Source organism: Silurus meridionalis, chromosome 23 (genome assembly GCF_014805685.1).
Source record: "Silurus meridionalis isolate SWU-2019-XX chromosome 23, ASM1480568v1, whole genome shotgun sequence".
Lineage (NCBI taxonomy): Eukaryota > Metazoa > Chordata > Actinopteri > Siluriformes > Siluridae > Silurus > Silurus meridionalis.
In genome coordinates this window covers 22138612-22156366 of record NC_060906.1, presented here as the reverse complement: position 1 = coordinate 22156366, position 17755 = coordinate 22138612, and the positions used below count along the sequence as shown (strand labels likewise).

General features: G+C 41.3%; 1 protein-coding gene across 1 annotated transcript in view; it reads right to left on the bottom strand.

Annotated features, from left to right (window-relative positions):
- The window catches only part of igf2r (insulin-like growth factor 2 receptor), a 42346-nt gene that overhangs the window by 22234 nt on the left and 2357 nt on the right, over positions 1-17755 (bottom strand). The window contains 16 exon segments of the mRNA XM_046836354.1: positions 46-222; positions 792-942; positions 1098-1213; positions 3528-3708; positions 3806-3956; positions 4563-4850; positions 5577-5723; positions 6444-6599; positions 7496-7599; positions 7838-8018; positions 8456-8615; positions 9533-9626; positions 9738-9849; positions 11125-11257; positions 12320-12418; positions 12949-13067. Of these exon segments, the coding sequence (XP_046692310.1) occupies positions 46-222; positions 792-942; positions 1098-1213; positions 3528-3708; positions 3806-3956; positions 4563-4850; positions 5577-5723; positions 6444-6599; positions 7496-7599; positions 7838-8018; positions 8456-8615; positions 9533-9626; positions 9738-9849; positions 11125-11257; positions 12320-12418; positions 12949-13067 (2369 nt within the window).

Sequence of the window (17755 nt, the reverse complement as noted above, 5' to 3'; positions counted from 1 at the left end):
TTATATTCTATATTATAGGTAAGTCTGAGTCGATAGGATCCTCACCGCAGGTCCTTCAGAGCAGACAAAGTGAATGCGTGTGATATAGGCGGTCATCTTTCCGTCCACCTCACACGCCGAGCCGTTTGTGTACTCCAGCAGCAGCTGATTGTCCTCTATGATCACAGGGCCCTTTGTAGCCATGCCCAGGTTACTGATGGTAACTTTTTCAGAATCTATTTCCTGTAAAAAATCCATATGAGAACAGTAAATAATTGGTCCTTGAATCATCTCGATTGCATGTAAACAACATAAATCAATGAGGGTTGAATCTCAAATGCTAGGCACAGTATAAGCCCAAAAGTATTCAGACACCCGACTTTCCCCACCGATATGTGATTCTTATCCAAACTTTAAAAAGGCACACAGTTGTACAGTAATTAGTTGGATAAAATTTTCCATTCGCTCGACCTAGGAGACCTAAACCTGTTTCAGCATGACCATGCACAAAGCCATGAAGATATTTTTTCCATGGGTTGGAGTGGAAGATCTTCCACAAGCCTATTGAACACTTTTGGGATGAATGTGAACGCTGGCTGTGAATGCTGAATGAGCACAAATGTCCACAAAATCTGGTGGAACATCTTCCCAGAAATGAAGCTAATTATAAGTGCAAATGAAGAATAATCGTGGAATGGGATGTTCAAAAAGCACATAACCGAATAGCCAGGTGTCCAGAAACTTTTGGCCATATAGAGTATGCTCTACAATGCTATTTCTAATGGGAGAGAAAAAAGGCAAAACAATTTCACCTGATCACTCTCGTATTTGATCTGGCACACTGAGGCAAGTCGGTCGCAGCCCGGCACTGGTCTGAGCGGCTGGCAAACGTTGATGTAGTACATTCTCCGTTTTCCCATGTCCATGGCCTCCCAGTTTGCAGATCCGACCGACTTTGACAAGCTGCATGGTGGCAGGGGGAAGGGGACGACGACGACAACAACAACAACAACAACAACAAGCAGAGCAGATCATTAAAGCAAACAGAAACTTGTTGGTTATAGTTAACGTTTTTCCAAATAAATCCCAAAAGCAATATGCAGCAAGATCAATTTCACCTTGACAAGTCAAACTGCTGAAATGTATTGGGGTCAGTAACCACACACTCCTGTGGCCTCTCTGGACAAGCGTATGAGGTGTACCACCGGAAGTTGTAGGTATATTCATCCTCATCCTGGGTGACACATGATGAGAAACATTCCCTTAGTTTATCAGAAAACAATACAAATTATAATTTTAAATAAAGCAGAGCCAAATAAATTATATTTACAAAATCATTATCATTACTTCAATGAGTAATGTATTTCCACCATATGAAATAGTAGAAGTATTCTAATTAATAGTACTAGAAGTATTAATACTAGGAATAACAGCAGTAGAAGTAGTAGCAACAGTAGTATAGTAGATTAGTAACAGAAGAAATAGTAGTAGAAATGGCAACAGAAGTAGGACTATTTAAATATTAGTAGTAAGAGTAGTAACAGTAGTAGGATTTGGAGTAGATGGAGTAGAAGTAGTAACAGTAGTAGAATTAGAAGTAGTAGAATTAGGAGTAGCAACAGTAGAAACAGTAGTAGGATTAGGAGTAGTAACAGTAACAGTAGTAAGATTAGGAGTAGTAAGAGTAACAGTAGTAAGATTAGGAGTAGTAACGGTATTAGGATTAGGAGTAGTAACGTATTAGGATTAGGAGTAGTAACGTATTAGGATTAGGAGTAGTAACGGTATTAGGATTAGGAGTAGTAACAGTAACAGTAGTAAGATTAGGAGTAGTAACGGTATTAGGATTAGGAGTAGATGGAGTAGAAGTAGTAACAGTAGAAGAATTAACAGTAGAAACAGTAGCAGAATTAGGACTAGTAACATTAACAGTAGTAGGATTAGGAGTAGATGGAGTAGGAGTAGTAACAGTAGTAGAATTAGAAGTAGTAGAATTAGGAGTAGCAACAGTAGAAACAGTAGCAGAATTAGGGGTAGAAACAGTAAAAACAGTAGCAGGATTAGGAGTAGTAACAGTGGTAAGATTAGGAGTAGATGGAGTAGAAGTAGTAACAGTAGTAGAATTAGGAGTAGCAACAGTAGAAACAGTAGCAGGATTAGAAGTAGTAACAGTAGTAGGATTTGGAGTAGATGGAGTAGAAGTAGTAGAATTAAAAGTAGTAAGAGTAATAGAATTAGGAGTAGCAACAGTAACAGTAGTAGGATTTGAAGTAGTAACAGTCATAGAATTAGGAGTAGTAACAGTAGAAACAGTAACAGAATTAGGAGTAGTAACAGTACTGAAAGATGTGTTACATACAGCTGGTGAGCCTCTTCTGAATATTATTAACTCCTCACTATCTTTAGGTCACGTCCCTAAACCCCTCACGTTAGCAGTTATTAAGCCCCTCATTAAGAAACCTAATTTGGATCCAAACACAATCAAATTACAGACCCATTTCAAATCTCCCGTTTATGTCTAAGATATAAAAAAAGATTGTTTCTGCCCAGTTATGTTCCTACTTACAAGAGAACAATATCTTTAAAAGAGTTTCAGTCAGGTTTCAGGCCCCATCATAGCACGGAAACTGCTCTAGTTAAAATCTCTAATGACCTGTTTTTAGCTTCAGACCAAGGCTACGTCTCTCGGTTAGTTTTACTGGATCTTAGTGCTGTATTTGACACTATAGATCATGATCTTCTCCTAGATCGCTTACAAAATTACATCGCATTCAGGAACAGGCATTAAGCTGGTTTAAATCCTACCTGTCTGATCGTTACAATTATGGGGTGCCACAAGGTTCAGTTCTAAGACCCCTGCTTTTCACAATATACATGATTCTCTTAGGAAATATTATTAGAAGGCATGGGATTAGCTTCCACTGTTACGCTGATGATACCCAGCTATATATCTCATCGAAACCAAACGATGAGCTATTTTATGACGTGCTCAGTAGCTCCTGGTTCCATAATCTCAAATGACTGTATAAGACTGTAGAAAGGACATTAATCTTACATTCCAGTCCTCATGAAATTAGCTCTCACTCTCCAGTTTTCTGTATTGATTAAAGACTATAATCACACTCTTGATGTCACCCAAATGAGGATGGGTTCCCTTTTTGAATCTGGTTCCTCTCAAGGTTTCTTCCTCATACCATCTAAGGAAGTTTTTCCTTGCCACAGTCGTCATGGCTGCTTATCAGGGATAAATACACATCGTTCACCTTAACTGTTAAATTCTGTAAAGCTGATTTAAGACAATGTCTTGTGAAAAGCGCTATAGAAATAAACTTGACTAGTAACAGTAGTAAGATTAGGAGTAGATGGAGTAGAAGTAGTAACAGTAGCAGAATTAGCAGTTGTAGGAGTAGCACCAGTAGTATAATTATAATTAGTAAGAGTAGATGTAAAACAGTAGTAGAATTAGGAGTAGTAACAGCAGTAATACTAGTATTAATAGAAGTAGGAGTAGAACCATTGAATCCTTTAGTAGTTTTATTAAATTATACCTGAAACTCAGGTTTGCCTGGCCCGGCCTCTCGGTCACACAGGAAAGAGATGTGTGTGGAGCGCTGTGTGTGTTCCTCATTGTTGTACCGAGATCCGTTTACATAGTCCAGCTCGATCATTCCATCGTAATATGACAGACTGAGGTTAAACTCACCCAGGTTCCAGGAATTAGATTTAGTACTGACAAAACAAAAACAGTGAAGTTCAGATAAGAACAGAAACCCTTTCCTGAAATCTAAGAAGAACGAGTTTGTGTGGAAATGAAGAGTTCTCTTGCCTCTTATCCACCTGACAGGCTCCTGATTTCGCAGGGCAGTCTGCAAACTTAACGTTCCCACAGACGTTAATAAAGTAGTCGTATTTGTCCTTGGAGATGTTGTAGTATCCTCCATCAGCCTTCCTCAGCGGGGTCAGGTCAAAGGAAATTCCTAGGAAAAAACAAGAACATGTTTGTTTAAGTTTTGATGCAGAGAGAGATTATTTTTATTTTAAGGGGCAGTTGGTCATTTTTAGAGCCATGAGGGATCAAAACAACACTGAGCCGAACCAGGAGTCTTAAGGAATGGTGATCAGTATGGGGTAGAATACTGTAACGTGTATATTATATATATATACACACACACACACACACACACACACACACACACACACACACACACACGTGGTAGTCCATACAGTGTATCTCTATGGAAAAAAAACTAAGTGTGTGGACACCTGAGCAGTCAAAGTTCACATTCATCCCAAAAGGTTTCAATATTTTTGTAGCTCTATAGCAAGAGATCTTCCACTTCAACCCATGTGAAGCATATCTTCATGGAGCCCAAGCTCAAGTGAAGTGAGGTCCTATGCAATTGTGTGTCTACAAGTTTGGGGAAGAACCACATATGGCTGGGCAGGTTGGTTGCGTAGGTGTCCCAATACTTTTGGCCATATAGCGTTTCTTTGAAAAGACACGATTATTATACATGAATTTTCTCTTGAAATGTCATTATGTCCCTGAGATGATGGTGGGTGGTTTTAAGGTGGTGCACTACCTGCGGTGGAGTTTTCCACTTTGCAGTCGTCGCCCTTTGTTCTGGTGAGCACGCAGGCGGCGGCGGTCTGCCACTCGAACTCATAAATGCAGCCGTCGCTCGACACGCTCCTCATGATGGGGGGGCTGTCCATGTCTCCGGGTTTACACTTTAAAGTAATGATACTTTTAATCTTCATGTTTTTTCTGCACACATCGCCGTCAGTGTATATGAGCCTCAGGTCCGTCCCGGTCTGGTCTTTCTGTGGTGATGAGAGGAACTGACCCAGGCTAATAGAGTTTTCTTTCCCTGATGAAATAACATAATTAGGAAAACAGTCACACTCTACAGCTGTGAGATTCATTTTCTTTCATTAAGCAATGTGTCTTTACACAATTTAATTATATATATATATATATATATATATATATATATATATATATATATATATATATATAAAAAAAAGTTGGATGCAATATCTAAAATAAAAAAAATAAAAAAAGACAAAAAAAAAAAGGGATCAAATGAGCATATCATAAACGAAATACACATGCACATTTTTTATCAAAAAAAGAAAAGTAGGTAAATAAATAAAAAACTTTTTTTTTTTTTTTAAATGATTTCATTCTGTTGCTTCAGACAATTAAAACTATATATTATTTGTATTTATTTATTTTTTGTATTTTATTTATTTTTATTTATTTCCAAAGCATAAACAGATTAAGGTAAACTAGATAGATAGATAGAGAGAGAGAGAGAGAGAGAGAGAGAGAGAGAGAGAGAGAGAGAGAGAGAGAGAGAGAGAGAGAGAGAGAATATGATAGATAGAACGATAGATAGATAGAGATAGATAGAACGATAGATAGAACGATAGATAGATAGACAGATAGACAGATAGAACGATAGAACGATAGATAGATAGAGACAGACAGACAGACAGACAGGACGTGTGACCTTAACACTTCTGCAGACTTGGTATTAATAATACAGCAGCATTTATACCTGTTGTAAAGGTGATGTAACATTAACACTCACCCACAGCGCATAGTGCTGCATTTTCAGGACACGAGAACGTCTCCTTCTGCTTAATGATTTTATTACACACGTTCACGTAGAACATTTTTTTGTCCTTCTCGGGAGAGTTGGCATCCACTGCCACCCAGTTCTGTTGTGTTTCAGATGCTGAAAGACCAAAAAAAAAAAAAACAAGACACCAGATGTAAAGATAATTTGTTAGGCAGAAAAAAAAAATCTAATAAGATGGCGATCATGTTTCATACTCCACTACTGGCTAAATGCTGCTCTGAGGGGGATCACATTCACAGCATGAGCTCCTGCCCTACGCTGGGTGTGTTACAGAGAGAGATGTGTGGATTAAAGTATGACTAAAAACTTAAACATGATCCCTGATGTCATAATAACGCTGGATAATATGACCAAACAACTCGGACTTTTATAATACGGTTTTGTTAATAAAAAAAATGAAAAATTATGGTACATGCTCTATATGGGCAAAAGTTTGTGGACACCTGAGGAAAGGTTTGGTATGTGCTATAGCAGATCTTCCACTCCAACCAAGGTTAATCACATCTTCATGAAGCTAGATTTGTGCACAGAGACCTTATCAAGCTGGATCAGGTTTGGGTCTTCTAGATCAAGTAAAGGGAAAACCACATATGGCTGGAAAATTCCATGACCTTATTCCTTATTATTATTTGTCTCATACAATATTTGCTAATGTTAGAAATTAAATTTTATAGCACAGGTCCCCAAACACTTGGGTCTTGGAGGTGTAGCTACCAGGTCACATGAACGTTCTGAGAAAAATGTCTATGAGATATTACACTGTATAAATTTTGCCCTTTGGTGACCCCCAGCATTATAGATAAAAATAGCTTTTACCTGTGTAGCGAGTGAGACGGGAGAGGTCATAGTGCATTTTGCCATCTGTGACTCTGCACAGCAGGTCTTTGGTTTTCTTTACACACGCGTATGACGTCTGCCAGTTAAAGTAATATGTGCAGTCAACCTCCCCTGTGAACACGGGAGAGCCGTTCCCTGCGCAAAAAAAAAAATAGGAAATGAACTTAGATTAGAAAAGAAAATGATAAGAAATATCAGCAGCTCCTGTCACCACAGTGAACTACATTCAAAGTGAAATATAATAAAGACTAGAAGAGGCCATTCAAGTGTAAAACTATGTGTGGCTAGAGAGAAGGATCAAGCTTTCTTTCCTAGACTGTGAAATTACACACACACACACACACACACACACACACACACACACACACACACACTTTATTCATCCCAGGGGGATATCTACACCAACAGTGAACAATATAAACATTAGAGACAGGAGGTACAATTTCAATTACTAATATAGAAAAACACAAGTTTAGTCTCAGTGGTACGACTGAAAGACTGTGTGAGTAAATTATTGACTACTGAGTGAATAAATGAGTTACTGAATGAACGAGTGAGTGAGGTACTGAGTAAATTAATGACTACTGAGTGAGCAAGAAAATGAATGAGTTACTAAATGAATGAGTGAGTGAGTTAATGACGGAGTTATAAAAATTTCAGTTAGTTAATGAATGAGTGAGTAAGTGAGTTGGTTAATGAATGAGTGAGAGAAAGAGTTGGTTAATGAATAAATGAGGAAGGGAGCTGGTTAATGAACGAGTGAATTATTAAATAAAAGACAGAATGAGTGAGTGACAGTAATTATGTAAGTGACTGAATGAATGACTGAGTAAATAAATGAATAGTGAGTGACTGAAGGAGAGTGATTGAGTTATGACTGACTGAAAGTCTAAGTTTAATAACCTGTAATTGACTGAATGAAGGAGTGATGGACAAAACAATAGTGACTTGATTGAATGTACTAGTGTCTGAGTAAACATGCAAATGACTGAGTGAGTGGCTAAATGACCGAATGAACAAGTATCACTGACCTGCAGTTGTGTTGCACTCAAAGTTAATGATGGTCATTCTCTGGAAGCCTGAGCTGCAACTGGTTCCTCCTGGATAGATGAGGGTCAGATCTCCATCAGAGTACCTGGGTCAGGACAAAGACAACCGTAAACACAGCTTCATCCACCACAACCACCAGCAAGTATATCTAAATCACACAAAGCCTGGTAAGATAATACAGGGCCAACATTGAGTTTATCTTTTATGATCTTTATTTATTTTAGTTCATGAATCGGTATTTACTCTGCAATAACAGTGTCGTACGGTAGATCAGATGAATTTATTAAATCGATCAGTTGAGGAAGCCTTCAGATTTTACTCACCTGAGAGTTTGATTCTTGTATCTCCCGGCGATTTTGACAACTCCTTCCTTTACCTGGCAAGACGACACATCACTCTTCCCGTCATCGCAATCGCCGGCTCTGGTTTCCCCACACACGTTAAGATAGAACGTGTAGGTGTCCTTTCCATTCTTAGCCTCAGCGACATAAGGAGCGTCTCCAACTGAAGGACATAAAACCACGAGATCGATAAATGAAATAATTGAAAGAAAAAAAAAGAAAGAAAGAAAGAAAGAAAGAAAGAAAGAATTGACGTGCTTTTACGCACAGCGAGAGAATAAAATGAATTACACAACACTGATGTGTGAAAGTTTCATACATAGACGGTACAATTAAAAAATGAAGGTTGCTTTTTACTTCTCATGTACTTCAAAGGACATTAAAATTCTGTATTTTTTTATCCCAGTAATGTTGGAAGGCTGGGGTCAGGGTCCCTGGAGTAAAGGGGTTAAGGGCCTTGCTCAAGGGCCCAAGAGTGGCAGCTTGGCAATGCTTGGGCTTCAACCCCTGACCTTCCCATCAGTTTACCCAGAGCCTTACCCACTGCTCTTTTGTCTGGCTTGAGACCTTTCTAAACTTTTCAGCTTCGTTGTGACTTACAGGCGAGTGTGAGGGGCGTGAGATCGATGGAGATGTCGTGCTGCTGGTTGGTCAGTTTGCAGTCATCACTCTCCAGGTAGTCTCTGTGGCAGGCGTACTCGGTCACCCATTCCACCTCGTAGCGGCAGTTCTTCTCGGCGGTCAGCTTGGGGTCGCTTCCCTGCGAGTGCAATTCAATCCGCTTTTAGACAACACACTTGCGATTTAGATTGAAATATCAAATATTTAAGATCTTAAAAAATTCCCAACACACACCATATGGACATCGGCACACCTGACATTTCCACCCGTATGTCCCGCTTTCCCAAAATGTTACCACAAAGATGGACGCACACAATTTTAACAGACGTCTTTAAATGAAATTAAATCTTTCCTTTGCTTGAACTACGAGACTGAAATCTCTTTAATGCCTCTGCGCCCAAAGCGAGCTCCATGAAGATATACTTCGAATAGGTTGCAGAGGATGATCTCCTGCTATACAGCTCTGAGCTACTGAAAACCTATGGAATGAGCTGCACACTCAAATCCTTAGGAAATCCTTAGGCAAATGGGGTGAAGGATCTCCTGCTCTGGAGCTCCAGCCCTATTGAATACCTTTGGGACAAACGTGAACTGCATCCCAGACTAACACCCTTGTGGAAGTACGAACACAAATCTCCACAAAATCTAGTGGAACATCTTAGGCTTAGGTGTCCACTAACATATAGTGTGGCTTGTGTTTATTCTGACTTTATTCTGGGAAGTCTTCAGGCATCAATCTGAAATTCATAAAATGAACTAAAAACACTAACAAAAAACGTTATATTACTGCATCTACTTCAGCAGGTTGCTCACTAATGAATGAAGCAAGTGGGTAAAGATTTCCTTTACTCAGAAAGTTTCTCAATGTGTGAACTGAATTTTTTTTCTACATTAAACTTCCTGCCAGTTGCTTTAAACGTTGCAACACTATAACCAAAAGTATTAGGACACCCATTTGTGGTTCTTCCCCAAACTGTCAGCACACAACTGTCTAGGATGATTGTGAAAGATCTTGAACTGCCTGCAGAAGAAGTGTTTCCAAGGGTATAATCGTACCTGCTGTCTTGTAGATGGACAGATAAAGGTGATGGTGACTGCAGGCTTGTGCCCGTTACACGTCTTGTTTTCAGACTCGTAGCGCAGACTCAACCTGCCAAACACGCGTTAGCACAACACGGTTAGAATACAGCTCACCGTCTTCTCAAGCCTGCATGCAAGTCTGTGTGTTATTGTGTGTGTGTGTGTGTGTGTGTGTGTGTACCGGTCATTAGAGATGAGCTCCAGAGGCTTGTCCGGTTTCCCCATGCTGATTGATTTGCCTTCTTTAGTCCAACAGGCAGCAGAGCCTTTAGGACAAAGACTATTTTCTCGGTCTGGAGACGAATAAAGACAATTAGTGACCTTTTTTTAGGTTAATAGGATTCAGCATTTCATAGTAATGAGTATAAACATTCACACCCATACCAACAAACTGCAAAAATCATCTGCTGTAATAATTATTGTAATAAACAAATAAATTATTAAATAAATAAAAACCCTGATATTTCACACTGACGTGAGTAATTAGACCCTTTTGCCATGACCTTAGAGTTCAGAAGAAACTCAGATGTTTCTACACTTTATATCAAAGACCAAAGTCCACTTGTGGTAAAGTCAGCTGACTGGCCATTTATAAAGGTAGGTGTGCGCACACACACACACACACACACACACACACTCACATGACGATAACAGGCTTATCAGTAGAAAGGAGCAGAAACACAAACTGCTGGAAATGTTTCATGTTGAGATGCAGATGTTCAAGGTTTTGCATTATTTTATGTATATTTTGTATATGTTACTCATCCCTGAATACAACAAACACTCATGGCATTTGGCAGACGTCCTTTATCCAGAACCACTTACAATTATCTTATTTTACACACTAAGCATTTGAGAGTCAAGCAGTAGCTGTTTGGTGAAGGGATTTGGACTCACAAGCTTCCTATCAGAAGTCCACCGATAGTGGAACCAGTCAACTGTACCTGAATCATGAAAATGTGCTTATTGCAATAAATGTGTTAAATATAAATATGTTGAATGTTTTAATTCTAAAATATATACAATTTTCGGAAAAATTAATGTAATATGGTGCTCTCCGTGCAAGCACACAGTCTCGTGTGTAAAAATATACAGCGATTCGCCTCTAGAGGCAGCGGACCTTCTTAGCTGATTCAGCAACAGACGCTACCCGGAAAAACTATCAGCATGAATTGTTGCAGATATTTGCCAGAAATTGGCAAAAACAATAACTTGGTTGACCTCAAATCTTATCCACTTAACTAATACACTTCCAAACAGAAATATACACATATTGAATTAGAACATAATATAAAGAAATAGTACAGAAACCTTTACATTGGTGCAAAATTGTGTAAACATGTATGTGTGTGTTTCTCTGTGTTGTAAGCTAGGGTTAAATAAGCTCTTCTAAGTGTTTAGTATCTGGTTTGCCTGACAGTAGAAACTCCTCCTAAAATAGATGCATAAAAAAAAAAAAAAAAAAAAAAAAAAAAAAGACTAAAAGAATACAAAAAATTCTGATCAGCAAGTTGCAAGTTTTTGCACCTTTTGCTCATTGAGAGTTCGATGTCAGTACACAGACTCACCCAGACTTCTGCACACGTTAATGTAAAAGTCAACGCTATCATCCGAGTCGTCCACCAGGTAGCCGTCGGTGACCTTGATGAGGGGGTTGAGGTCGTGTTTGTTTCCATCTGAATCGAAGGCGTAGCAGGGAACCTACAAGACATGATACGATCTCGTTACAAGATGCAGAAAAACAGCTCACTAACTCCTTTTATTACATCTGGATCTATTAATCTATTGCAATGGCCTACTGTCTGGATGTTCTAGAAGGATCATAAAAACTCTAATTAGTCCAGAAATGCCCTTACCAGAACCAGAATATACGACCACATCACCTTTGTCTTATCCTCTCTACACTGTCTCCCAATCAAACCTCATGCTGATTATAAAACACCAACACTGACTTATAAAGCACCGAGTGGTCTGGAGGGCGAACTGGGATGTTTGGATACTGTTGTCCTTCCACTCTCACATGTCCACTCTGGTGATGATGGCTGAGGTTTGCAGTCTTATATCTAAGATCTAAAATGTATATTATTGTAGTCTATTTATTTTTATAAAGCTGCTTTAGGACAATGTGCAATGGTAGAAAGCGCTACACAAATAAAAGTCAATAAAAAAAAAATGTGGGTCAGACCAGAACATTTCCCTGTAAATACAGACAGACAGGTGGGAGGATGGATGGATGGATGGATGGATGGATGGATGGATGGATGGATGGATGGATGGATGGATGGATGGATGGATGGATGGATGGATGGATGGATGGATGGATGGATAGATAGATGGATAGATGGATGGATAGATAGATGGATGGATAGATAGATAGATAGATAGATAGATAGATAGATAGATAGATAGATAGATAGATAGATAGATAGATAGATAGATAGATAGATAGATAGATAGATAGATAGATAGATAGATAGATAGATAGACGGGTGGATGGATAGACGGGTGGATGGAAAGTCGCATCACTCTGGCCAGTGCTGTTGATTAATTTTCCAGTTTGCCCTGAAGTCATTAATCTGAAATGTCACAGCAGTCACTTCTCATTTCATTCTCGAAAATGTGCTCTTTTGTGGTTTTGGTGTAATCACTTCTCACCCGCATATTCTCACACACACACACACACACACACACACACACACACACACACACACACACACACACACACACACACACTTCCATCCGGCCGAACCCCACCACACTCACCTCCTTAACGGGTTTGAACTTGTCTTTTTTGCAGGCTGCGTAAGTTCTCCATTCGAAGCGATGAACGCACTCAGACACGATAACAAACTCCGGCGTCCCCTTAAGAACCAGGAAAAAAAAACATGGGAAGTTATGGTTTATTTGTGGAGATGAAAAGTTACTCATGAACTCTTGCAGTTCCCTTTTTTTTTATTTTTTTGTGATCATCAGGTGACTTATGACAGCTTTGTTTTTCAGCTGTGTGTGTGTGTGTGTGTGTGTGTGTGTGTGTGGTTCTTGGTTTCTATTGTCATTTTATTTATTAATTTAATTATTTATTTATCACGAGCTGAAATAAAACTCAAACCCCTTCGAGATAAATTGCTCATCTGGTCAAACTCTGAGCTTTTTACTGAATGCCTATTGTCTCATTTACAGTAAACCTGATTATTATTCCAGACACCCCTGTGTAACTGCTATCAACATGACCATCGGCCTGCTGGTTTAGATTTTCCTCCATAAATGACTAAGCAGAAAGACGGTGATGTGTGTAATAAAAGTAGTTTCGCTTTGATTACCCAATTTCCCCAGAGAGGAAGTTAAAGTCAGTCATATGAGCGAGTTCTGTTCCCCCCATTACTGAACCTTACCATTGTTTTACCGCACTGGAAACTGATGCTGCTTTGCACTTTGCTGCTCTGTCCTTTGCAGCTCTCAGTGCTGTTGAAGGTGAGTATGAACCCTGAGGCCGTCTGCACGGAGAGATCACCTGACGAGATACCAAAATACATTTAATCTGTGATACGCGGCAAAGAATTTAATTCGACAATCATCGATACATTAGTGACGAGGGAACAGGATTTAATGGAGACGCCACAAAAGCTTGGAGACTTTTTCCAGTTGAATGTTGAATAAACATGACTATACCTGCACCCCCTTTACCCCTTCACCCCGTCACTCCTGCACCACCTTTACGCCCTTTACCGATTAACCCCTTTTACCCCTTCACCCCCTTTACGCCTTTACCCATTAACCCCTTTACGCCTTCACCCCTTCACTCCTGCACCCCTTCCCTCCTGCACCCATTCACCCCCTTTACCCTGTCACTCCTGCACCTCCTTTACGCCCTTTACCCCTTAACCCCTTTACCCCTTCACCCCTTTACCTCGTCACTCCAGCACCTCCTTTACGCCCTTTACCCCTTAACCCCTTTACCCATTCACCCCTTTACCCCGCTACTCCTGCACCTCCTTACGCCTTTACCCCTTAACCCCTTTACCCCTTCACCCCTTTACCCCGTCACTCCAGCACCTCCTTACGCCCTTTACCCCTTAACCCCTTTACCCCTTCACCCCTTTACCCCTCACTCCTGCACCTCCTTACGCCTTTACCCCTTAACCCCTTTACCCCTTCACCCCTTTACTCCTGCACCTCCTTTACGCCCTTTACCCCTTAACCCCTTTACCCCTTCACCCCTTTACCCCGCTACTCCTGCACCTCCTTTACCCCTTAACCCCTTTACCCCTTCACCCCTTTACCTCACTCCTGCACCTCCTTTACGCCTTTACCCCTTAACCCCTTTACCCCTTCACCCCTTTACCCCGTACTCCTGCACCTCCTTTACGCCCTTTACCCCTTAACCCCTTTACCCCTTCACCCCTTTACGCCTTTTACCCATTAACCCCTTTACCCCTTCACCCCTTTACTCCTGCACCTCCTTCGCCTTTACCCCTTTACCCCTTCACCCCTTTACCCCTTCACCCCTTTACGCCTTTACCCCTTCACCCCTTCACTCCTGCACCTCCTTACGCCTTTACCCCTTAACCCCTTTACCCCTTTACCCCGTCACTCCTGCACCTCCTTACGCCTTTACCCCTTAACCCCTTTACCCCTTCACCCCTTTACGCCTTTTACCCATTAAACCCCTTTACGCCTTCACCCCTTCACTCCTGCACCCCTTCCTCCTGCACCCCTTCACGCCTTTACCCCTTCACCCCTTTACCCTCACTCCTGCACCTCCTTTACGCCCTTTACCCCTTTACCCCTTAACCCCTTTACCCCTTTACCCCTTCACCCCTTTACTCCTGCACCTCCTTTACGCCTTTACCCCTTAACCCCTTTACCCCTTCACCCCTTTACCCCTCACTCCTGCACCTCCTTTACGCCTTAACCCCTTTACCCCTTCACCCCTTTACCTCGTCACTCCTGCACCTCCTTTACGCCTTTACCCCTTAACCCCTTTACCCCTTTACCCCGCTACTCCTGCACCTCCTTTACGCCTTTACCCCTTAACCCCTTTACCCCTTCACCCCTTTACGCCTTTTACCCATTAACCCCTTTACGCCTTCACCCCTTCACTCCTGCACCCCTCTCACTCCTGCACCTCCTTCGCCTTTACCCCTTTACCCCTTCACCCCTTCACTCCTGCACCTCCTTTACGCCCTTTACCCCTTTACCCCTTTACCCCTTCACCCCTTTACGCCTTTTACCCATTAACCCCTTTACGCCTTCACCCCTTCACTCCATTTACACCCTTCACTTCTGCACCCCTTCACGCCTTTACCCCTTTACTCCTGCACTCCTTCACTCCATTTACGCCTTCACTTGCACCCCTTCATCCCTTCACTTCTGCACCCCTTCATCCCTTCACTTCTGCACCCCTTCATCCCTTCACTTCTGCACCCACTTCATGCCTGCACCCCACAGCACGTTCACCTCTGCACCCCTTCGCTTCTGCAGCCTCTGCACCCCTGTAACACTTCACCTCCTTCACCCCTGCCCTGCTTTACTCCTTTACTACTACACCTCTACACTCCTGCACCCCTCACTACTACAACCCCTACTCACTACTTTACCCCTCTCACTCCTGCACCTCTTTGAATTCCTCACTCCTGCACCCCCTCTCACTCCCATCTGCACCCCCTCTCACTCCCTCCTGCACCCCCTCTCACTCCTGCACTCTGTAGAAAGCTGAGGAGAGAGGAATTATTTTTAGGCAGATAAAAGCTGACCCAGTCTAAAGACAGCAGTTTTGTGAAGGTGCTGATTTCAGACAAAACAAAAAGGTTTTTTTTCTTTTTTCCCCCAGCTGCACTGAGACACAGAGCAGATTCTCAGCTGGGAAACATGCAGACCGTTTCCTAACACAATACTGACAACAAAACTGACAAATGTATACTCGATCATGTGTAGGACTAATCAATACCTCTTTTGTGCCAGCTCAAACACACACACACACACACACAGTCCAGACACATTTCACATATAACACACATAAACACACACATGAAGATAACATACATAAAAGAAAGAAAGAAAAGATTCCAGCTGTAATTAAATGATGAAGTAAAATGTATGACAGCCTCAATCACAGAGTGAACCCTTTGGAGAAACTCTCTCTCTCTCTCCCCTGAAACCTGTTTCGTCCTGGAACAACCCTAAACCACTTTCACCTGTTCCAGTACACAGATCCAGAGCAGGCTGTGGACCAGGAAATGCTCCTGAGGAACACCTGCATCACCAAACCACAATCAGGACCATAACCGTGACCTACTTTACTGCTAATCTCACAACAAACAGCATGGGCATCAAATCAACACCCAGACAAAAGCACAGCTCACAAACACCACACCAGTCCTGCTTTCCTTTAGTGGGAGTGGAAAAACACACACACACACACACACACACACACACACACACACACACACACACACACACACACACACACACACACACACACACAGATCCGGGATTAATCAGCTGACTCTGACTGAAGATAAATAAAGCGGTGTTTAGTTTCACAAGGAGACGATATGACCAAAAGAAACACTAACAATCGTCGAGTTACATAAACGACCTTTCACCTTTTAAATGCACTGATAATCTGATCAGTGACTTTCTCAAATTTGATAACAACAATATAACAATATAACAATATATCAACAATACAGCGATGGACTTGTATGTCACATGCTACGAGTCTCTTCAACTATAAATTGTATAAGTCGTCTTCACATGCAGAAGCATTGAACAAAATGTTCCTTTCCATCGAACTGGAGACCCAAACCTGTTCCAGCATGAGAAGACCCACGTGCACAAAGCCAGATCCATCAAGCTTTATATGGGCTGAAGTAGAAGAACCTGAATGACCAGCTTTAGAGCTTTTGGAACCCTAATGAAGATCTTTGGGATGATTTGGAACGGTGACTGCACCCCAGGATTCTTCACGCCAGATCTTTTTTTTTACATTTAAAAAAAAAAAAACTAAAAATCTAATTCCGCTTCACTTTCTACAGCCGAGTTGATTCAGGGTCAAATAACTTTCTCACTCAAATAGAGCGAGAGTGTTCACCTGGAACTCTAGCGCAGAGGTCCTCAAGCACTGGTCAGTCCGTGGATCATTTGCTACCAGGCCGCATGGAAAGTATTAAACCTTATAATTTGTATTTAATTTCAATTTTCTTTAAACATTTCCGCCTAATTTCCCCTGAATATTTTTCAATCGCGCTCATAAACGTCATAACAATGAATAAAAAAAACCCATATGACATTATTATAATATGAGCAGTGAAGTGAAGAACACTGATGATCTCATCATCATGGCACCTGTTAGCGAGTGGAGATATTTATTAGGCAGCAAGTGAATGTTTTGTCCTCAAAATTGACGTGTTGGAAGCAGGAAAAATGGGCGAGCGTAAGGATTTGAGCAAGGGATTGAGACGTCTAGACGTCTGGGTCAGAGCATCTCCAAAACTGCAGCTCTTGTGGGATGTTCCTGCTCTGCAGTGGTCAGAATTAAAAGTGCTCCAAGGTAGGAACAGGCCGGGGTCACGGGCAGCCGAGGCTCATTGATGCCCCGGGGAAAAAAAAGTTTCTTTGCATGGAAACTGGTCTATGATGCAAAAACAGTTCAGACCAAAAGTTCTGTTCCAGACCAAAAGTTCTGTTCCAGACCAAAAGTTCTGTTCCAGACCAAAAGTTCTGTTCCAGACCAAAAGTGTTTTACTCAAAAGAAGGGCACAAAGAAACAAAACAACGCTACAGAGAATTTGTGCATTTCTGGAAGCAGAGAGTCAAAATGCTTTAGAGCACAAACAACAAGAAAAGCTTTAAAAGCAGAAAACGCCTAACGCTGTGAAGCTCCTACAACAATTATCTACAGGAAACTGGCCAAGATAAAAGTCTTGTGAAAACTCAGGCTCAATTAGTTCTTTCAACATATACGTGTGGTTCTTCTTCAAACTGTTACACAAAATTGGAGGCACACAATCACACCAGGCGTCCCTGGACATCATCTCCAAACCTGTTTCACCATGACTATACCCCTGTGCACACAAAGCTTTAAATGGGTTGGAGTGGAAGATCTCCTGCTATACAGCTCCAACATTTTTAAACAACTTTGGGATGAATGGGAATGTGGCAGAATGAATATCTCCAAAAAATCTCCACAAACGTATG